This window comes from Protopterus annectens, chromosome 8.part0 (genome assembly GCF_019279795.1).
Source record: "Protopterus annectens isolate FY-2018-M chromosome 8.part0, PAN1.0, whole genome shotgun sequence".
In the NCBI taxonomy this organism is placed as follows: Eukaryota; Metazoa; Chordata; order Ceratodontiformes; family Protopteridae; genus Protopterus; species Protopterus annectens.
Genome location: NC_056741.1, coordinates 69,532,479 through 69,557,034, shown reverse-complemented (window position 1 = coordinate 69,557,034; position 24,556 = coordinate 69,532,479). Strand labels below are relative to the sequence as shown.

At 39.0% G+C, this 24,556-nt stretch overlaps 1 protein-coding gene across 2 annotated transcripts in view; it reads left to right on the top strand.

Moving 5' to 3' along the window:
* Positions 1-24,556, top strand: part of PTPN6 (protein tyrosine phosphatase non-receptor type 6) — a 1,172,112-nt gene that overhangs the window by 299,160 nt on the left and 848,396 nt on the right. The window contains exon 1 of one of the 2 annotated variants that reach the window (XM_044079624.1): positions 19,462-19,797. The exons of the other annotated variant lie outside the window; for it this stretch is intronic. Within the exon in view, the coding sequence (XP_043935559.1) occupies positions 19,790-19,797 (8 nt within the window). The 5' untranslated portion in view covers positions 19,462-19,789. Of the gene's footprint in view, positions 1-19,461; positions 19,798-24,556 lie in introns of those variants that run through there. 2 annotated transcript variants of the gene reach the window in all.

Sequence of the window (24,556 nt, the reverse complement as noted above, 5' to 3'; positions counted from 1 at the left end):
ATTTATGCTTCCATTTAGTTTCATCTCAACTCTCAGAGCAATTATGAAATTATATCTGGTGTAGCATTTCATCAGAAGTTGCAGTAAGCCAACCTCGTCCCTTACTTACATGACTGGTTACTACCTGTGCCTTCAGTTGAAAATTTAATTGTCACCAAGAAGTCCCTAATAAAAATATTCCACACTCCAGATATTACAGTGAAACATCTGAATCACAACTGATTATGTTCCATTTAATTACTTTAATTAACTGTAGCCCTGACTTTGTTCATTTCTGGGTATATATTCCAATAGATTGGCTACTATCTCTTCTGCTCAAAAGTCTCCATGATACTAAACTTCAGCAAACTTTTATCAAATTATGTGTAAAAACATTATTTTTTACTGTAGAACCTATTGGCTTCTTACTGCAGCCGAACCCACACACCCCAGCTCTTCAAGGCTTCCTATAGACATACACCCTTGATATCACCTTGCCACATGAAGCACTGAACTGAAGTGCCTTTTTGTACAGGTATTTTGGTACAGAAAAAAATACTAAAGAGAATGCAGGAACTCTCAATTACACCACTAAGACTTTGTGTCCAGGAGAGCTGCCCCCCCCCCCACTTGCTACTCTACTGTCAATTATCAGACTTTATGTCAGAACAACTTTCAATATCTTAGGCCTGCTAAGAGCATCTTCAGTGATGGATTGAGAGAATCAGTTTTACCATGCAAAAATGCCTTTCAGCTGCACACCTTCACAGTGTCAGCCATCTTGGACATGTCTACCAAAGGTTGGGGGGGGTAATAAAATGAGTCGATAGCTCAGAGCCCTAGAGTGGGGGTTATTATAATGAGTAGGTAGCTCAGAGCCCTAGGGTGGGGGATTATTACAATGAGTAGATAGCTCTGAGCCCTAGGGTGGGGGTATTACAATGAGTAGATAGCTCAGAGCCTTAGGTTGGGAGTTTATTACAATGAGTAGATAGCTCAGAGCCCTAGGGTGGGGGTTATTACAATGAGTATATAGCTCAGAGCCCTAGGGTGGGGGTTTATTACAATAAGTAGATAGCTCAGAGTCCTAGGGTGGGGGTATTACAATGAGTAGATAGCTCAGAGACCTTTTGTGGGTGTTATTACAATGAGTAGATAGCTCAGAGCCCTAAAGTGGGGGGGGCGGGTATTACAATGAGTAGATAAATCAGAGCCCTAGGGTGGGGGTTATTACAATGAGTAGATAGCTCAGAGTTCTTGGGTGGGTGTTATTACAATGAGTAGATAGCTCAAAGCCCTAGACTGGGGGGGGTGTATTATAATGAGTAGATAGCTCAGAGCCCTAGGGTGGGGGTTTATTACAATGAGTAGGTAGGTCAGGGTCCCAGGGTGGGGGGTTATTACAATGAGAAGATAGCTCAAGGTGTCTGGATGTTCATCAGTTCTGCCCTACATATTAACATACAGGAGATGAAGACAATTATGCTTATGATGCTAATATTTTGGACTCACTTTCACAAGGGCAAGACTGATATCCTGTCTCACAATATGGCTGTGATTTGGTATAATAACAAATAAGGGGGGACTATCTTACCCCCTGTTCTGAGAAGCCATAGGTATCTGGAATGGGCCATTCAATCCATATTCTTTCTGGTGGCAAGTCTCATTTAAAGACAAAAGAATTCTGTTATGAAGGAACTTGGTCTCTGCTTCTTAATGTCCCACAAATGGTCTCTTAGTCCTTCTATGACTCAGATGTGGTACCACAGCTGTGACTGCTTTGCATTTCTGACCAATGTCAAGTGCACCTCTTTATTTTCTCTTATTTCCTTTTCTGGTGAATCACCCCATGAATACCCTGATCTACAAATGGATTCCGGAACTCCTTTACCGTTTCCTCATTTCTCTTGATGTTAAGATTCATTCAGAAATCTAGACTGTACAAAGGACAGGTAAGTCTCACAATCCCTTTATTTATTCACTTATTTATTTAATTTACTTATTTCTTTTGGTAACCAGGTAAGTGGACTGGTCTGGTTCTCACTGCTTCTACCTTGTCTATTAGACCCTACTCATATTCCCCTAAAAGATTTCGTTACACATCTGACAAGCATCATCCAGACATCGAGTCCCTCAAGCTCACTCCATTACTCGTCAATAATCATTTATTCTCCTCCAGACTCATTCAAAGTATCTGTTCACCTCAGAAACTGAACTCTTGTAACATATATGGAGATAAATAAACTGGTTTCTCCATATGAATCATAAATCAAAGGACTAGATCCCTTTTCAGTCCCTGTCCCATTTATCCTAGATTATCTCTGTGAGATTTTTGACTCTAATTTTAATTTATTCACTTGTTAATAATGTAAGTGAACTGATTAGCATGGCTACTTTTTAGCCATGACCTGGACTACAAAGATGAATGCATATGCAATTTGTAAAGGACACTTTAGAGCAGCCAGTCAACCATCAAGTTTTTGGGTGTTGGTATGAAAATGATGCACCCAGAAAAAATTATGCCTCTAATGGGAGAACATGCAAAGTCCACTCCAACAGTTAATGAAGGTCAGGATCGAACCATGGGCCGTGGAGCTATAAGGCAGAGAGCCTAACGAAGGTGCTGCCATACTGTGTTATGCCTTTCTTGACTTTAAAGATATTGGGCTGGATAAGGTATTTAGAGTGTTATAGGATTTTTGGAAGTTACCTAGATGGGCTTATTTTAGGTTCTTTCACTAGTCAGATTTAACTTTATAAACACTGATTTTTGATAACCTTTTCAAGTGCAAGTAACTAGAAGGTTTATCTGAGTTGTTAGGGTCTTGTTTCCATTCTTCCAAAAAAATGTATGTTCCAAAAAATGTACCTCTGCTCTTTAAGAGCTTATAAATTTGTGGAGTTAATCAAGGTACTTTATAAGCCTTCAGTCGTATGGTCTGGGTGGATATAGTTTGTTTTGAATGCAGAATAAGGTATCCATTAAAATGGAAAGTGCCCCTGTGGGGCATGAAGCCAGATAAAGGGAACCAAATGTGTACCACTGAGTTCTGCTAAGAGAGCATCCTCTGAGGTTTCTAAAATAGTTCCTTTAGTTAGGTACTTGGATGGAGGCTTGAAGGTCCAAAGTTCCTAAGTTGGAAGCACTGAATAGTGGTTACTCAGTGAACTGGGAGTACTTTAGACTGACTGGTATGTATCTGGATAGTTTGATGGAATAATTTCTATAAGTGTGTGCTCATTAGTTGGAAAATGGAATCTTGTATCTTACTGAATACTTGGGTTAAATTCTGATATAAGGCCAGAGTGCAAAGTTTGCTTTTTAATGGACCTAAGAGGTCAAGGTTGAAGTCTCCTATAATGCTTAACTTCTTTTATTGTGTTATATAGATGATCTTATTAAAATGCTATCTAGCTGTGTGATCCTAGAAGGAGGGGACACTATGTACTGGTGATACAGATCTTGTGTGACCAGTGAGGGTAATCCAAATGAGTGTCCAGTTAGGTTCAGAGCCAGTGGTAGAAACATTACTCATGGCAAGGACAGGAAATAGCAATGTCTGCTTTGACGAAGGTATGAATTCCTCTACCTGGACCTGCTCCTGGATTAATAGATGGTGGTATGTAAGACATATCTTTTAACCAGGATTCAGTGACTTATAAGACAAATTGGTTGTGCAGGTGTAACCATGTTTCCAATTTAGACTATTTGTTATTTATAGTATATATATTCATATTTGCAAATTTTAACTGCTATGGTTTAGAGTTAGTGGAAATGTCTCCAGAAACAATTTTATTAGATGTGAGTGGGTATATGTTAGTTTATTTATTCATTGCAAAAGAATCCTTATTATTGATAAAATTCAAGGGGTTTCCTGGCTGCACTGGGGCAAGGGGACAGTGAAAAAAATTTAAGATTGTAGCTGAAGTGGTGTGTAGAGAAGCATATTAATTGCAAAGTGGACCTTCATTTATAGACTAGGACAACATTGTTTGGTTTATTATAAGTAAAGGGAAGCTAGGCGAAGTATATCAAGGCTGCAGCCGAATGGTCAATGGAAATCATCTAATGACAGCTGAAAGAACTTCTTTTTTATGTAGGAAAGGTAACTGTCTTTAAGATGGTGTAGTTTAATTAGAAATAGCAGGCTGATATCAGATTATATATATATATATATATATATATATATATATATATATATATATATATGTATGCAATGGCCTGGGGAATGCCTGGGAATGTGAGGGTGGGAGGATAGCAAAGCAGATTACAACACCTGTCATGTAGCAGGAGTCCATCTGTTTCTACAAGGGCAGCTCCTCTGCACATCTTTCACTGCCCCCTCCCCTTCACTCACTCAACACAAATCCCTGAACTTCAAAAAAATTTAGAAAAGAACTAACTTGGTAAGGCCACAGCGGTAAATCAGAAGTTAAGTAAATTCAGCCTCTGAAACCTCTTGCTAAAGCAGAAGAGAAGACAGATTTCAATTCACTGGTAAAAAGAATACAAACAGCAAGCTTCAAAAAGGCAAAATAGATGTAATTTCTTCACCACTTTATTTGGTACCTCGGCCTTTCGCCTTCAAAGAATAATTTCACACTAGTGCTCCTTTCCTTTATACCCCGTCCAATACAAAAAATTCGTATGTAATTAATCCATCGATTGATTATTTAAAGACATATACATCATTTTAACAAATTATTGTAGAATAAATACATTCAAAATTACAAATTATAAAGTCAGGTTACTGTCAATATTCATTCCTCTAGGTTGCAAAGTTTTAAAATTTATAATACATCTGCATTCCATCCTATCAAAATCATCTTTAAAACTTCCCCCATCTTTAGAAAAAGGGCGAGCCAAAACACTATAAAACAAACTAACATTGTTACCCCCATGTGTGGACCAAAAGTGATCAGCTACTGGACTAAACATATTTCTATTCCTAATATCCTTAAGATGTTCCAGGATTCCTACCCTCGCCTTCCTCTTGGTTTGACTTATGTACCATTTTTCCTTTTCATGCCCACAGCCTATTATGTAAACAATACCTTGAGAAGTGCATGCGTGCCCCTCTTTTGCTTTGTATATCCTTCCGTTGATCTTTTGCATCTACATTTTTACCTCCTTACTACAAACACTGCAGTTTCCACATGACCACACGCCTTTTCTTCCTGTCCTCTCCATATGCAGCCTTCCATCCCCACTCAATATTTCCTTAGGATTAGGGTATCTACCATATGAAAAAACTATATGTTCAGTTAAAAGAGCCCCTGAATTAATATCCTCCTTAATTATATTCCAGAAGCTTCTTATTATTCTCTCTGTTCTCGGACTAAAGGGTGAACATCTCGTAACAATTGTTCTACCATTCCCTGGACACACTCGCCATAACTTTTGTAATTACTCCTAATCAACCTATTACTTCTCTTAGTTTCCCTTCTTTCACCCAACATTGTTCTCTTAGCATCCAAAATAATGTCTTCTGGGCATCCTCTAGATCTTAATCTTAGCATAGTGTCTTCTAGAACATGCTGTTTAAACTTTTCTTCAAAGGTGTTCAAAACTATCCGCTTCTTCTCACCCAACGGTAAGGCTCTAATTAAATGTGGGGGATGCATGCTTCCCGCATGTAAGAAATTATTAACTGCACTGACTTTCTTGTAAGGTTTAAATTGTATTTGGCCTGAATCTGCCACATACAATTCTACATCTAGATACTCAATTCTCTTAGAATTTACTTCGTATACAAATTCCAAACCATGACTAGTTCTGTTCAGATCCACCATGAATTCATCACATTTTTCATGGTCACTCTTGCAAATGAATATCAGGTCATTAATAAATCTACCAAAAAAATATCACATTTTCAATGAAGTATTTGTTCTGATATACAAATTCTTTTTCAAATTACCCCATGTATACTATGGCATATGAGGGGACAAATGCCACCCCCATTGCCATTCCTTTTTTCCTGCAAAAAGAACTTGTCCCCCCACCTAAAATAATTGAGGGTTAGGCAGAATTCCAGCAAAAGTAACAGAAAGGAGCAACGAGGTCCTTCTACCATGACTTTTCCCATGGCTTCCAGACATCTCCTTGTCTCAATGTTAGTATATAAATATTTTATATCTACAGTAGCCCAAAAGTAATCCTCTTTCCACTTTACTTTACTCACTTTATCACACAGTTCTCTAGTATTCTTTATATGTGATACCACTCTCTTTAAATACTTTTTCAAGTGGAAATCCAAAAATGTTGCCACATTTTCCATGTAAGAACCTAACATAGAGACAATAGGTCTCCCGGGGGGGGGGGGGGTTACATTTTTATGTATTTTGGGCAACACATGGAATCTGAGGTCCCTAGGTTCTTTTTTGAATAATTTTTGAACATCCTTACCAGTGAAAAAGCCTAGCAGTTCTCCCCTTTCTAATATTTCAAGTAGTTCCTTATTAAATTTACACTTGGGGTTGGCTTCTAATTCTACATATTCACTTTTGACCCCTATCAAATCCATTACCATTTTTTCATCCTCTTTCCTACTCATTATAACCCAGTTGCCCCCTTTATCTGCCTGGCGAAAGACCAATTTATCCCGTTTTAACGGCATATCCTGCAGTTCCTTCCACTCACCTTTAGTTAAATTGTACACTCATTTCTTTCCCTACAAAATTGCTCAAACTCCCATTCAATTTGTCTCCACACACTACAGTTTCATACAACTTTACACATGGGGGATTTTGGAGGCATGGATTTACTTTTGTTAGATGCCACACTAGGTACTTCAAGATGTCCATATCCAGTATTAAATGCATTATTTAAATTCACATCCTTATCACTTTTTTGCATATCATCTTCAAACCATTTTTCCATCTCTAGCATCAATTCAGTTTCATAAATACTAATATCTAACAATTCATCTTCAATTTCATTTAATACATTTTAATTTTCATTGATACCCTGCTTATTAAAAATGCCCTTAAATACAATTTCGTGCAGAATCTTTTAGCATCAATTATAACATCAGCCAAGCTTGGCACAAATTTTGAACCTAATTTCAAGACGTTAATCAGCTCTGCAGGTAACTCGCAGTTAGACAAATTCACAATTTTTAAATTTTCACATCTTGAAGCCAAACATGCCGGATTTACAACCTTCACAGCATTATTGGCTTCTCCAATATTTAAATCAACATGTGTAATGTTGCACTGCATCCTCCTCAGGGCATTTTCTTTAGTTAATAATCCAAACTCAACTGTACTGTCCTCTAATAAATGAAAAGGTAATTTGACAACACTGTTGACATTCAAATTGCTCGTAGTACAGGCATTTATTTCCACATCATCATTCTTATTCCCCATATCAAACATGCTTCTTCCTTCATCAACATTTTCAACCAAATTTCCACACTGAGCAAGTTTGAAAACAGAACCAGTATCTAAATAAAACAGAACCAGTATCTAAATTTACATCAGAAACTAGAAAAGAGGATACATTCAAACATTGATTAGCAATTTCATGGCTATACTGTTCATGAAATACAATTTTTTTTACCAACGTCGTCCATACTGTGTTGCGAGAAGCAACTGTGGGTGTGAAAAGGAAAAATGGTACATAAGTCAAACCAAGAGGAAGGCGAGGGTAGGAATCCTGGAACATCTTAAGGATATTAGGAATAGAAATATGTTTAGTCCAGTAGCTGATCACTTTTGGTCCACACATGGGGTAACAATGTTACTTTGTTTTATAGTGTTTCGGCTCGCCCTTTTTCTAAAGATGGGGAAGTTTTAAAGATGATTTAGACAGGTTGGAATGCAGATGTATTATAAATTTTAAAACTTTGCAACCTAGAGGAATGAATATTGACAGTAACCTGACTTTATAATTTGTAATTTTGAATGTATTTATTCTACAATAATTTGTTAAAATGATGTATATGTCTTTAAATAATCAATCGATGGATTAATTACATATGAATTTTTTGTATTGGACGGGGTATAAAGGAAAGGAGCACTAGTGTGAAATTATTCTTTGAAGGCGAAAGGCCGAGGTACCAAATAAAGTGGTGAAGAAATTACATCTATTTTGCCTTTTTGAAGCTTGCTGTTTGTATTCTTTTTATTTATGGAACTGTGAACATTTTGCTAGTTCAATTCACTGGTAATCTGATTTGTCAATTCAAAGTCAAAGTGAAGGATGTATAGTATCTTCAGTAAATTGTTGCATGTGCAGAGACACAGGGAACTAATCTAAGGGGGCCGTGAAAGCCAACACATTCTGGCTAAGCTTATAAATGCCTTCGGGCAGATAGCCTTGTACCTACCTATGGACCCATGTTTTAAAGTGAACATTGCTTTTGTATAGCTTCCAAGGAGGAAATGAAACACACCAGCTAATGATGTCCCCAGAATAAGCACCTGCTCCATTTGTAAATGCAGACACATTTCACTTTAACATAGTATTCTTTCTTACTCATTTGGAGTGCACATCTGTTCTGCATTAAAGACACACATGGAAATTATTTTAATTTTGTTTCTGGGAGGGTGGAGGTGTAATAATTTCAATACACTCAGATGAATGTGTGGTTACTATCTACATACCGGAAAGGTATGTGCTGGGCCTGGTCCTTTTAATATCTGTATACGTGAATTTGCAGGAGGTGCAGAAGAAAGCTCTCTTTCTGTTCATGACAAAACCAGGCATGGTGTACAGTTAAATGGGTATTCAGGCATGCTTTACAGATAATCAGGCTAACCAGGCATGAACTACAGCTAATTAAGGTAACCAGACAGGATGTTCAGCTAATCTGGGTATAGATACATTCATAGGTTCATAGATAGCTACTATGCAAGTAGTGTGGAAGACAATTGCAAAGTCAGGACTTGAAGACAATTGAGAAGTCGTACCTGAATAACCCAATAAAATAGAGATGTTTTGCCTTTTTCTAGCTAGGAGAGATGTACTATTTACCTATGGAGCGAACTTGTGATCATCCATCCAGTCTCTGAGCCTGAATTTAGAGATGCCTAAGTGATTGTTTTGACTGAGGTCTGTTCCATAGGTAGCAGCTGAGCCTAGGTAGATATCTCTTGTGAAAGAAGGTCCTATGTATGTGCTGATGAAATGATTACTGGCTTTGGTGTTGGTATTTCTTGTGCCACTAGATTTGTGAAGATAAAAGAGGTTTAGTAGGGTGGGGTCTTTCACAGCACAGAAGACCATGCAGAAAAATCACTGCTTAGGGGGCTCTGCAAGGCAGAGTATAAGCACAGGGATTTTAATTTGGCTGGATAACAAAGGGAGCTTCAGTGATTTTCTTAGTTAGGAATTGTTAGTGACTCGCTTGTAGGGCAAGGTGTCTGGACAGGAACATGCTAAAGGAGGAACTGTATACAGCAATAGGTATAATGAGGGACATATAGAGAGGAACTAGGAGATTTTATGGACATACAGATGATGCCCTTTGAAGTTAATAGTATTGGGTTGAAAGATTTCCTAACCATAACCGATGCGTGATGATGAAAGGGTACCTGCTTCTCAACTGATGTACCTAAATAAGGACGTCTCTTATATGACATGAGGTAGTGAGGTCCTACTTCCCAAAATAAGCCACAGAACATTTTTTTTGGCATTGAGTTTGAACCTGTGGTCATTATATTATATTATATATATTGGTCTGATTTAGCCCTTGCTGGGGTATATGAGTGTCGGTAAGGGAGTTCACAATAGTATTGGGATCTTCTGCAAATTTGATTAATGATAGCCATTTTACTTTTGGCTTCATACTGGAAAATTACATGTCGAAGAGGAGGTGGTATTAGGACTGAGCCTTGACGGACATCAATTATGACAGCTTTTGTATGGAAGTAGTACCTCCACTTCTGGTTGTATGGGTTCTACCAGTAAGGAAAACAAGTCGTATACACTAACCAAACAAAGTAAACTGGAAAGTGAAGAACACAACAAGGAACCACTTATGCAAATTCACAAATTTATTGAGTTCTGTTGAAGTCCTTGGTTAAGGATGAAAGCACTAAAGTTGCCAATAAATGTGTGAATTGGTACAACAGGTTCCTCATTCCTTCCAGTACACTTCTGTTTGGTTTCTACCAGAAAGCCAGTTAACTGTCCAGCAGACAATGTATGGATCAGCATTAAGTTGAACGAGTTTGTTAATAATACCTGCATGGAAAAGGTATCAAAGGCATTATTCAGATCTAGACAGGCATTATAGGCAACCTGGCCATTGTTTACGGTCTCAGTAACCCATTCAAAAAAATCAACTAGGTCTGCCTTTCATGAAGTGAGATTGATTTGGATGAGTAGATTGTAGGTCATAAGATTCACTGTTTGTAAATTCAGTCATCATGTTTTCTATACCTTAGAGATGATTTTGTAATACTGCTAGGTCTATAATTACCTGAATCGCAGGTGGGGCCACTCATATGTGGTGTTACTGCCATGGCAACTGTGGTATGTAGCTAGTAACCACACAGTCATCTGAATGGACTGCATTTAATACACCTCCACTCTCCTAGTAAGTAAGGTGTGCAATACAGTGGTGCCACCAGTACTACTGTATAGTCCAGAAACCTGGGCAATGAAGACAGAGCAGTTGAGAAAGCTACAGGTAATAGAGATGAAGTGTCTGAGATGGGTGCTAGGATGCACACTGTGGCACACAGGAAGAAATGTGGACATAAGAGCAGAATCCAAAGTGCCTCCAATTGCAAAAAAGGTCAAAGAGACCAGATTACAGTGGTTTAGGAACATGTGCAGAAAAGCAGAACACAATCTGTTCAAGAAGATTTAGGACAGACAAGAAGAAGGCAAGAGGAAACAAGGACATCCAGCAAGAGGTGGATGGACTGTGTGACAGAAGACCTGTGAGAGTCTGGCATGAGTGTTGAAGAAGGTAGGTCACTGGAAATGAATAAAGTGAGAGGGCAACTTTCCAACAGCTGCTATATAAACAGCGGTGAGGCTTAGGTTAAACAAGTTACAACAGAGCTACTCTATTTTGCACTTACAAGAAGGCATCCAGGAATGTCTTCTAGACCCAAGGAGCGAGTGTTCTTACTTTTAGCCAGGGTGGTTTGGACCTGATCTAGGGAGATTGTGGAAGGTGGGTCAGTTTGACATACAATTGGGGACAGTGGGGTGAGTGGAACAAGGAGTACACCCCTGATTAATTTGGGAGGTGAACACTATTAAATGCTTGAAAAGGGTGGACTGACTCTTAAGTATGTCTACTTAAGATGAATGTGACAGAGCCTCTTTTTTGTACTCATAACTGCTTACCTAATATTTGTCCTATGTTACTATGTATTATAATTGCTTACTAATATTGGTCCTGCATTACTATGTATCATAATTGCTTACCTAATATTGGTCCTACGTTACTATGTATTGTAATTGCTTACCAAGCAAGCAAAATTTGAGGGTAATGCTACTCGATGCTAGAAGTCTAAACCTTAAAATTCATTCACTTGAGGCACACCTTAAAATGGAGAACATCGACATCTGTGCAGTGACAGAGACTTGGTTCAAGGCTCCAGAGACCACCCATGCATTACCAGGCTATAATTCATACCACACCTTTCGGCCACCTAACCTGGACCGAAACACTAAAGGTGGAGATGTGTCCATATTCATTAAGGAAATCCATACCTCCAGGATAGTTGCTCAGGATAATGCATCCGAGATTATCCAAGTGCAACTAACTCTGGGCAAGACCACAATCAAAATTGCAACTTGATACAGATCCCCCACCATGCCCCAGGATTCCCACTCCTCATTTCTTGATACACTGGAAAATATTAGGGTACAACCCAACACCCTAATAATGGGCGATTTCAACTACCCCACCATTAACTGGGAAAACTACTCATGTACCAACTATTTTGCTCAACGTTTTCTGGAATTCATAAATTCCAATGCCTTGGATCAGCTTAATCACACCCCGACCAGGGGCAGCAATATCCTAGACCTGGTCATTACCAACATGGGTGACTGGTGTTCCACACCAGAGGTCAATTCCTCATTGGTCAGATCCGACCACAAGCTAATAAGCCTAGACATCTACATCCCACCCCCACCTCCCATTAAGGAAACCACCATAAAACATTTCTCCAAAGCCATCTTCACGCTTCTTAAGACAGAAGTGGCAAACTTCACAACACCCATGCAGATGGACAATTGAGGTATGACTGCTGAATCCTACACAAATGCACTTTTTAAGCACTTATACAAGTGCATGGATCGTGCTGTCCCTAACAGAACCAAGGTGCTATCTTCTAAAAAAAGGAAGCCAATCTGGTGGTCCCCTGGCATAAACAAACTCTACAACAGAAGAAAGAAACTGTTGCAAAAAAGAGTAAAATCCCATGACTGGAAGAACTCCCTGGTCAGCCTCAGTAAGAAGCTGAGATCTCTCATAAAATCCTCCAAAGCTAGTTATGAAAACAAAATCACCACTGATTCTAAAGACAACCACAAAGCATTCTATAGCTATGCCAAGAATCTCAATGGCAACACTCAGATCTGCTCTGAGTTACAGCACAATGGCACTAATATACAGAACCAACTGATATTGCCAACATCCTGACAGATAGGTTCAGTACTAACTTTACCTCCCCACCCCCTAAAGAGCCCATCTCTATACCAGAAGAATGCAAAGTTCCTGTAATCACGACTGCACAGATAAAAAACACACTCTCCAAAGCCAAGAACACAGCATCCATGGGACCTGACAATATCCCATGCTGCATTCTCCATGAACTACAGAATGAACTGGCACCCCACCTAAGCACCATGTACAATCATAGCCTCACCTCAGGCTTTGTGCCCACTGAATGGTGCACAGCAACGGTTATCCCTCTCCACAAAGGAGGAGCCACCACGGACCCCGGGAACCACTGCCCCATTAGCCTAACGAGCCTGGTCTGCAAGGCCATGGAACGTATCATCATGGAACTTATAAACAAAGGCATTGGTAATCTCCAAACTCTGGACCCCACCCAGTTTGGGTTTGTAAAAGGTAGATCATGCCCCCTAAACCTGATTGACTTCTTTGAAGCAGTCACCAAAGTCATAGACGAGGGTAAGGTGGTTCACACAGCCTATCTAGATCTCGCCAAGGCTTTTGACACCATCCCCCACTCTGGAATTATAGATAAATTCACTAAACTAGGTATAAATCCCTATGTCACAAGATGGGTTACCATCTGGCGCACTGACAGAACCCACACTGTGAAAGTAGCAGACTCCAAATCCGACTTCAGACCAGTGACAAGTGGAGTACCACAGGGTTCAGTCCTAGGTCCTCTCCTGTTTGGTATCTACTTTTCTGAAGTACAGGCTAATGCACATGGTTTTTGGCTAATGAAGTTTGCAGATGACTGCAAACTAGGAGCCATAATTGAAACTCCTAACGATCTGGATATCCTACAAAAATGCTTCACTGAGACAAATGCCTGGTGTCAAAGCCATGGCCTCAAGCTCAATGCCAAAAAGTGCATTGTCATACCCTTTGGTAAAAATTCTGTACCCATGAGCTACCACATAGGTGGTAGTCTACTTAACACAGAAAGTGTGATAAGAGACCTTGGGACACAGGTGGACAGTAGTCTCTCCTTTGATAATCGCATCACCACAGTTGTCAGGAAATCCTTCTACATGGCACACCTCATCACAAAAGGTTTCTCATACAGGAAAAAAGAGGTCATTGTTCCCCTCTATTCATCACTCATTAGACTCATTATAGAGTACAGCACCCCTTTTGGTATGTACCTCACAAGACATCTACAACAACTGGAAAGGCTGCAGAAATACCTCACAAAGAGGATTACTGGCCTCAAACAGATGCCCTATGCAGACCGTCTCAAAAAACTCCAGCTTTACTCCGTCACATATCGCCTACTCAGAGGCGATCTTTGCCTAACATACAAAGCTATGTCAAACCCAGAGATGTTGGACATGCTCCACTTAAAGAAATCCCAATCCCTCCAAGCTACATGCTCTAGGGACCTAAACCTTGTCACCACAATAAACAGAACATGCTGGAGGGATAGATTCCTGTCCCAGAGACTTCCTATACTCTGGAACAAAGTACCTATCAATATCAAACAAAGCTCCTCATTAGCACTCTTTAAGAAAAATCTTGATGATTGGATGGGAAATAGGAAATTCACCCCAGGGATCACGTCTGTGGCTCTGCTCGATAGGGGCACAGGAAAATAATTTTCTTGGGTAGAGAAAGCCAGGGTATCTTTTTGGTTTAGGCTTGTATAGGCCCTAGGGCCGATAGCCTAGTACTTACCTATGAACCTAATATTGGTCCTACATTATTATGCATCACAATTGTTTACCTAATATTGGCCCTACATTATTATATATCATAATTGTTTACTTAATAGTGGTCATATGTTATGATGTGTCATAATTGCTTATCTAATATTGGTCCTATATTACTATGTATCATACTTGCTTTCCTAATATTGGTCCTACATTGCTATCATAATTGCTTACCTAATATTGGTACTAGGTTACTATGTATCATAATTGCTTACTTAATATTGGCCCTACGTTATGACATATCACAATTGCTTAATTAATATTGTTTCTCCGTTACTGTGTATCATAATTGCTTACTTAATAGTGGTCATATGTTAGAATGTATCGAAATTGCTTATCTAATATTGGTCCTACATTACTATCTATCATAATTGCTTACCTAATATTGGTCCAACGTTACTATGTATCATAATTGCTTACCTAATATTGGTCCTATGTTACTATGTATCATAATTGCTTACCTAATATTGGTCCTGTGTTACTATGTATCATAATTGCTTACCTAATAATGGTCCTATATTACTATATATCATAACTGCTTACCTAATATTTGTTCTGTGTCACTATGTATTATAATTGCTTACCTAATATTGGTCCTATGTTACTATGTATCATAATTGCTTACCTAATAATGGTCCTATGTTACTATATATCATAACTGCTTACCTAATATTTGTTCTGTGTCACTATGTATTATAATTGTTTACCTAATATTGGTCCTATATCCCTATATATCATAATTCCTTACCTAATATTGGTCCTACATTACTATGTATCATAATTGTTTGCATTATATTGGGCCTAAATTACTATGTATCATAATTGCTTACCTGAAATTGATCCTACATTACTATGTATCATAGCTGCTTACCTAATATTGGACCTACATTACTATGTATCATAATTGCTTACCTAATATTGGACCTACATTACTATGTATCATAATTGCTTACCTAATATTGGTCCTACATTACTATGTGTCATAATTGCTTACCTAATATTGATCCTATGTAATTATGTATCATAATTGCTTACCTAATATTGATCCTACATTACTATGTATCATAATTGCTTACCTAATATTGGACCTACATTATTATGTATCATAATTGCTTACCTAGTATTGGTCCTACATTACTCTGTATCATAATTGCTTACCTAATATTCATTCTGTGTTACTATGTAGCATAATTGCTTACCTAATATTGGTTCTGTGTTACTATGTATCATAATTCCTTATCTACTATTGGTTCTATGTTACTATATATCACAGTTGCTTACCTGTTATTGGTCCTATGTTACTATGTGTCATAATTGCTTACCTAATATTGACCATATGTTTCTATGTATCATAATTGCTTACCTAATATTTGTTCTGTGTCACTATGTATTATAATTGTTTACCTAATATTGGTCCTATATCCCTATGTATCATAATTCCTTATCTAATATTGGTCCTACATTACTATGTATTATAATTGCTTGACTAATATTGGGCCTACATTATTATGTATCATAATTGCTTACCTGGAATTGGTCATACATTACTATGTATCATAATTGCTTACCTAATATTGGTCCTACATTACTATGTATCATAATTGCTTACCTAATATTGATCCTATGTAATTATGTATCATAATTGCTTACCTAATATTGGTCCTACATTACTATGTATCATAATTGCTTACCTAATATTGGTCCTACATTACTATGTATCATAACTGCTTACCTAATATTGGTCCTAGATTACTATGTATCATAACTTCTTACCTAATATTGGTCCTACCATTACTATGTATCATAATTGCTTACCTAATATTGGTCCTAGATTACTATATATCATAACTGCTTACCTAATATTGGTCCTACCATTACTATGCATCATAATTGCTTACCTAATATTGGTCCTAGATTACTATGTATTATAATTGCTTACCTAAAATTGGTGACAGGGTATGGAGTACAGCCCATCAACATGACTGGGTATGGAGTATAGCCCATCAACGCGACTGGGTATAGAGTATGGCCCATCAGGTTGACTGGGTATAGAGTACGGCCCATCAGGGTGACTGGGTATGGAGTACAGCCCATCAGGGTGACTGGGTGTGGAGTACAGCCCATCAGGATGACTGTGTATAGAGTACAGCCCACCAAGGTGATGGGATATAGAGTACAGCCCATCAGGGTAACTGAGTATGGACTACAGCCCATCACTGTGACTGTGTATGGAGTAAAGCCCATTTGGGTGACTGGGTATGGAGTGCAGCCCACTAAGGTGACTGGGTGTAGAGTACAGCCCACTAAGGTGTCTGGGTAAAGAGTACAGCACATTAAGTTGACTGTATATAGAGTACAGCCCATCAAGGTGATGGGGTATAGAGTACAGACTATCATGGTGACTGGGTATAGAGTATGGCCCATCAGGGTGACTGGGTGTGGAGTACAGCCCATCAGGGTGACTGGGTATGGAGTACAGCCCATCAGGGTGACTGGGTGTGGAGGACAGCCCACCAAGGTGATGGGGTATAGAGTACAGCCCATCATGGTGACTGAGTATGGACTACAGCCCATCACTTTTACTGTGTATGGAGTAAAGCCCATCAGGGTGACTAGGTATGGAGTACAGCCCACCAAGGTGACTGGGTATGGAGTACAACCCATCATGGTGACTTGGTTTGGAGTATAGCCCAACAAGATGACTGGGTATAGATTACAGCACATTAAGTTGACTGTGTATAGAGTTCAGCCCATCAAGTTGATGGGGTATAGAGCACAACCCATCATGGTGACTGGGTAAGGAGTACAGCCCATCATGGTTACTGGGTAAGGAGTACAGCCCATCATGGTTACTGGGTATGGAGTACAGCCCATCAGGGTGACTCGGTGTAGAGTACAGTCCATCAGGATGACTGGTTGTGGAGTACAGCCCATCAGGGTGACTGTGTATAGAGTACAGCCCACCAAGATGATGGGGTTTAGAGTACAACCCATCAGGGTGACTGAGTATGGACTACAGCCCATCACTGTGACTGCTTATGGAGTAAAGCCCATCAGGGTGACTGGTTATAAAGTACAGCCCATTAAGGTGACTGGGTGTAGAGTACAGCCCACCAAGATGACTGGGTACAGAGTACAACCCATCATGGTGACTTGGTATGGAGTATAGCCCACCAAGGTGACTGGCTATAGAATACAGCCCATCAGGGTGACTCAGTATATAGTACAACCCATCAGGGTGACTGGGCATGTGGTACAGCCAACTAAATTGCTGGGGTATGGAGTACAGTCTGCCAAGGTGATGGGGTATGGAGTACAGTCTGCCAAGGTGATGGGGTATGGAGTACAGTCTGCCGAGGTGATGGGGTATGGAGTACAGTCTGCCGAGGTGATGGGGTATGGAGTACAGTCTGCCAAGGTGATGGGGTATGGAGTACAGTCTGCCAAGGTGATGGGGTATGGAGTACAGTCTGCCGAGGTGATGGGGTATGGAGTACAGTCTGCCAAGGTGATGGGGTATGGAGTACAGTCTGCCAAGGTGATGGGGTATGGAGTACAGTCTGCCGAGGTGATGGGGTATGGAGTACAGTCTGCCGAGGTGATGGGGTATGGAGTACAGTCTGCCGAGGTGATGGGGTATGGAGTACAGTCTGCCGAGGTGATGGGGTATGGAGTACAGTCTGCCAAGGTGATGGGGTATGGAGTACAGTCTGCCAAGGTGATGGGGTATGGAGTACAGTCTGCCGAGGTGATGTGGTATGGAGTACAGTCTGCCGAGGTGATGGGGTATGGAGTACAGTCTGCCGAGGTGATGGGGTATGGAGTACAGTCTGCCGAGGTGATGGGGTATGGAGTACAGTCTGCCGAGGTGATGGGGTATGGAGTACAGTCTGCCAAGGTGATGGGGTATGGAGTAGAGCTAGTGATGGTGATCATTCTGGATGAGCAGGCTTGCAGTATAACTTGTTACAAGCACAGATGCATCGATTCTGTTGGTAGATGAGGATGACTTGGCTCATCTTGTCTCTCCATTTTCCTACCGTCTATGGAAGGTGAAGATGTACTTAATTAACAGCTTATTTCTTTTTTCATCCATCTAGCCTAACACATGCCTTACGTTCTTCACATACAGTTTCCATTTGTGTTACTGGCCTTGGTGCTGCAAGCTCTTCAGGAAGGCTGTTCTAGCCATCTGCCACCCTTTCCAAAAAATACTTTGCTGTATCTCACCTGGTCCTTCCACCTTCTATATTCAGACTGTTTCTTCTTGTTTTCAAATCTCTTGTGTTCTCTCTTTTTTGAAGCAATGCAACCACTTAGATTTATAGATTTCACTGCGTTATCTAAATGTTTCTATCACATATGTGATTGGTCTCCTTTCTGCTGGTATGGAGAGTGCATGCTTTTTTGTTACTTTCCTCTGTATTGCTTATACCCTGTCTCAGGATGTTGTAAGTTACTGACAGGGCACATATAGCATATAGAAGCGGATATTCTTGACTCCCAGTAAGGAAAGCAAATATATCAGGTCTGGGTGCAGGACTGGATGGACGAAACTGACTTGTGTTTAAGATGACATCTGTTGTCTTAGAGCAGGACACTTGTTGGAAGGGGAGTGGTTGAGTGGTCTGGCCTACTGGTAGTAAGGAGCTGAGAGAGTGGATGTGTTATGGATTCACCCAGAAAAGAAGTGACCCACTGAATGATGCATAATAATTAAACTCCCCCAGATAGATCTGTATCTTCATACTTGTTCTTCACAGTCATTTATTTCAAATATATTAGAATTTAAAAGATTTCCCATCTTTAAGAAGAAGCGATTTGTTCAGCAACAGTATCAGAAAAAGATGAACTCTTTTGTCTCTCACGTTATGCTTCTGTCTTTTAAAGCAACTCTTTAGCACTTCCCGGCTTGATTTAACTTCCTTTTTTGTGGGCTTATGTTTAGATCTGTGAGTATGTGTATGTGTGTGTGTGTGTGTGTGTGTGTGTGTGTGTGTGTGTGTGTGTGTGTGTGTGTGTGTATGTGTGTGTGTGTGTGTGTGTGTTGCATGAGCACAAGTCAGTGTCTGGAACTGAGCTGCTGTAACAAAACCTAGGCCTTGCGCAAAAAGAAAGTTTCACTTCACTTCCTGTTTTTTTCTATGTTTTTTTTAAAATACTACTTTTAAAAGAAAGACAAAAATACAGAGGGAGAGCATGGTGGCAGTGGTACAACCGCACTAACATCAAAAGGAATTTACCATACGCAGCTGAATTTACTGTTATATCTTTACTATCTTTACGTCTCTCGCTGTACTTTGCATGCACGCGCACACACATAGCCATCCAGCACAGATTTGAGAGTTGTAATCTTGGTGTAAAGCAATTGAGAACGAGAAAAGGATTCTGATTACAAATATCGACTCTTTCACAGGTTTTTAAATCCCGTTTCTAACTGAAAGAAAAATGGTCAGGTGAGTTAAACTGAGTTAATGCTGAAGTAGTACTTACGTGGTACTTATGTCTTACAATAGGCTCTCATTAGATTTTACAGGCTGTATGTTTCATTTTCTCTAAAAAGATGGCTGAAAGAAAGGATAGTCTTGTGAAATCAGCTCAGTCTGTTCTTATAAACCTGTCCGAGCATTTTTTTTTCTTTCAGGGGGCAAGCAGATGTCATATGCCAGCCCTCAACAGATATGCACAACAGATTATGTGGAATGCTTGGAGGGGTAACAGTTAAATACAGTGGTTCTGATAGATGTTTGGGACTGAAGCAATATTTTATCAGTGGTATTAAACTGAGTGTGAGAAAGTATTTTTTTACAGAAAGAGTGGTATTTGCATAGAAAATCAAATGGCAAAATTAACAAAAACAATAATGACAACAAATTTCAAAAATACACAGATGCAAATGATCCTTAGTAGCTGGGATGTGAAGCAATGAACAGAGAGTGAATAAGATATCTTGTACTGTCATGTGTATAGAAATAGACACCAGTAATGGATACTTTCTTCTGAGATTTTATTTATTTATTAGCATTTGTTTACCAGACAGTCTGAACAAGCAGTGCCCTTTTTCAGCAGATGCCCATTATAGAGACATCATGGACATAATTTGCATAGTTTCATCACTTACAGTCAGTTTCATTCATGAGTAGCTGTTCCATTATTTAGACATCTTTGGTATTAGTTACATCTTTTGCAAACAGTTTTAATTAAAAATGACAGTTACATAGGTTGTAGATGAATATTTTTGATGTAAAATGCTGCAAATACTTGCCTGGTTGTATTCACCCTATAACAGAGAAGACACTGTTAGTCTCAGTAACTGAGGATGACACAATCTCTTTTGAGGAACAAAGGTTCTAGTCCTGCCACTGGCATTTAAGGGAAGGTAATATTGTCCTCTGTGTCTGCAGTACATTCTGAATGTGATGCTGAACTGGCAGGTTGCTGTTTTGTATGTGAGATATTTAAGTCAGAAGTTATTGCCCTCATCTCGGTCACTGTTTAAGCTGAGATGCCAGCATTGTTTGCCTACAAGGCAGTATCATGGTGAACAACAGTTCTGCATTATAATGAAGCTATATTATTTAAGGAAGATTTCACAGATTTTAATAAACTGGCTGCTGATTGTTAAGTTGGAATTTCAGCTTATGGTGACTGTTGATATAATAACCAGACTTTGCAGAAATTGCAAAAACAATGAATTCATCTCCAGACTTGAATAATATAGTCTACTTTTTTATCTAATTTTTACTTTAAATTTATTAATGACGTGCAGTAAATTATTTGCAATTTGTGAAGCCCTCTGTATAAATGAACTGTTTTGTTCCTCTAACGTATTTATAGTATAAAGTGCCAAGCACACTAAGATGGTGTCATTTGTTTATTTGGGATTACAAACTTTCATCTGAGATCAATCCATACTGCCTCAGTCACATTTCTTTGTCTGTAAGTAATTACAGATTAAAAACATCAGCACCACTTATAGAGGAGGGAGTGAGGTTTTCACGCTACTTAATTGCTCAGAAGGCAGGAGGCTGAAATCCTATTTCATTGCACCTCAAGACATATGGAAGTGATGGGGGTTATAGTGAGATAAAGAAGTTTTAGAATAATAAAGAGACTGGTTCACATGAAGAACAGAGATAGCTTGGACCTGGTGAGGGGTCCCCTCCTCTGCACCATTTAGTTAAATAAATAACAGTAAGGGAGAAGGACTTTAAGTTATATTCTGGAAATTATAATGAGTTGTGTTTGCCGACATAGACTAACTTCACTGACATTTCTTCAGGAATGCGTACAACTGACATTCAGTTTTTCCAATGGATAACTGACAGTGGAGGTACCTAATGCTACTTCCACATGGAAGCTCCCACCCTTTTGTAAGTGTGGATTTTGTGCAAGCTGAAGGTAATGATAAATAATTTCCTTTGTCTTATACTATCAAACTCCTTTATTTATGAAGTGGAATATTGTTCTGCACCAGACAGATTTGGTTTCATTCATATCTGTGATGGAGCCCTGCACATCTACTGTTTCTGTATGGCTGACAAGTTGTCATGCAAGAATTTTGGTGTGTGTCCACTTAAAGGTCCATATAGCTAGGCACCTTATGGTCCCCATGACTGCTTGCCTAATATAGTTCCCATGTTTTTATATTCCTATGCTCCTCATTGTGTCAGTCAGTAAATGACTAGTTTAAAATAAGAAAGCTTGATTGTCATTCAGGAGGGGAGGTATGGAAGGCATACCTCTCAAGTGCATAGATTTTCACAAAATGTCCAGATTTTGACCTCATGTTTTTCATAAAATTGTAGTTTTCTGGCAAATTAGAGGAAAATTATAAAGGAGTGAAGGTTGAAAATAATGACATACCTTTGAGTTTCAGACTTCATATCCTTCAGAAAAGTCATGCTAATGCAAAACATGTTCTATCAACTTTCTGAGTTTGCAAGAGTAGTATTTCAAATTGTCCCTATTTTTGGGCCTTTGTCCCACTTTTATTTATGGGTTTATCCAGATTTTTTGCTCTAAAAGGTGATGGAAGGGTTGTGGTACTTTTAGTAATTACACCAGCATAGCCACTGGTGCATGTCAGGATGCCTAGCAATATGAGATTATTTTATTTCTAGCACTGGCTTTATTTTTACTGCTGGTAACAGTAAAGTATAATACACATGGCTAGTTTTGTCTTGGACATTTTTTTTATAAAAGCTGATTTTGAGAAGAAACACTAATTCATTGGGAAACACTGATTTCTGTTTTCTGTGGAGGTGATAATATAGTGTAACATCTTAGCAATGTTCAAAATGTGAACTGGCCTCTCCATATTAGTGTATTATTTCATGGAAAATACCAGAACTGAACATTATACTCTCAATTAGCACTGTACCGAATCCAAGCCTAGCACTATAAGTACCGAATCCAAGCCTAGCACTATTTACCACGTACCGAATCCAAGCCTAGCACTATTTACCACGTACCGAATCCAAGCCTAGCACTATTTACCACGTACCGAATCCAAGCCTAGCACTATTTACCACGTACCGAATCCAAGCCTAGCACTATTTACCATGTACCGAATCCAAGCCTAGCACTATTTACCATGTACCAAATCCAAGCCTAGCACTATTTACCACGTACCTAATCCAAGCCTAGCACTATTTTAATATGTACCTCTTGTGGGTGTCTGTCTAAAAATAAAAGGATCTTTGAAATTCTGAGTAAGTTGTATATGCCTGTTTAGTGTATTGCACTGCCTGAAGATCTTACCTCTAGAATGCAGGACTAACCCAAAAATTATCAGAGAGCAAAGCCCCCAAATAAGGGACACTTTTTAAATACTGGTGTTACCAACAAAGAATTCTGACACAATAAGAGGAAGTGAAATAACTTACATTTTGTTAAGTAAAATAAAACTGTATTTATAATGCTTATCATTATTTATTGACAGTAATCCACTAACTTTTCTTAAGAAATTACCAAGTTTAGGAGGAGCAGAGCACACTTTAAGCCTAAACCAGGAACATTTGAAAGTTATAGGAAATTGTTGTGTCATTTGTCCAGTGAAGTTATATTGTTACTTATTAACATAGTGTTTTTATCAGCTGATCAACTAGACCAGTCCCCCTTCTCTATTCCCCCTTCCACTACTTTATCAGGTAACATCTGCTATATAGAAGGCCAAATTCCATATTGAGGTTTGGACAGTTAAGTCATTCTTCCTTGTAATGCGTGTTTCTAGGGTTCATTCATATCTCCTGAGGCAGTTTATCCAGGCACTAGACTGATCCAAAGTGGCTTATTTGAACTGCAACCTAGAAGTGTAAATGTATAGAGCAAAGCAGAGTTAAAGATTGGAGCAGATATTGGCACTGATTGTTTTACAGAGAGCGATAAAATGTTATTAAACGTTATATAGGATTTACTAATTAAGTACAATTAAAAACAAAGAATTTTACAAAAAGCTACAAGATGTAAGTGGGTCTATATCACGTTGCTGAACTCATAAAAGTTCGAACGTCATATGGTCGACATCATATGATTGAACTTTTAAAAGTTTGAACGTTTCAACAAGTATTTCCATACAGTGTGGAATGGGAAGATTTCCCTTTTCTGTGCGATCTCGGAGTTGGTATATCTAAAGAGAGGGGGTGGGGGTGCAGGGGGGGCCCCCTTCTTAAACCGTTCAGGTAGGTTTTTTTGGTTTATTGTTTTTTATTACATTTTCAAACTTTTAAAAGTTCGATCATATGGTGTCAACCATATGACGTTCGAACTTTTAAAATTTGATTATGTAATATAGATGCAATGTAAGTTACATACGGTCAGAGTAAAAAAAAACTGCTTACAAGATTAAATATTATAAATGGTAAATTTAGGAAGATACAGATTTTCAAAATAAAGAAAAAAATGCGTACAAATATTAAGTATACTAATTTGAAAATATGGTGTGTTGTTTTTTTTTTTCCTTCTTAAGAATACCTTAACAGCTGGCAAAAATAAAGTAAGAGAGGGAATGAAGAGAGGAAACTGTGACGAAGAATGGAAGAGGACAAGCTCGAGTGGGAACAGCTCGAGTGGGAACAGCCTGTGTAGGAAAGCTCGAGTGGGAAAAGCAGGAAGAGGTTGCCCTTTCTTAAAGGTGTAGGAACAGAGGCAGATTACAGATCAGTGTGTAATGCATTGGAAGATGCATTCTGGGCTTTGAGTCCTAAGATCTAG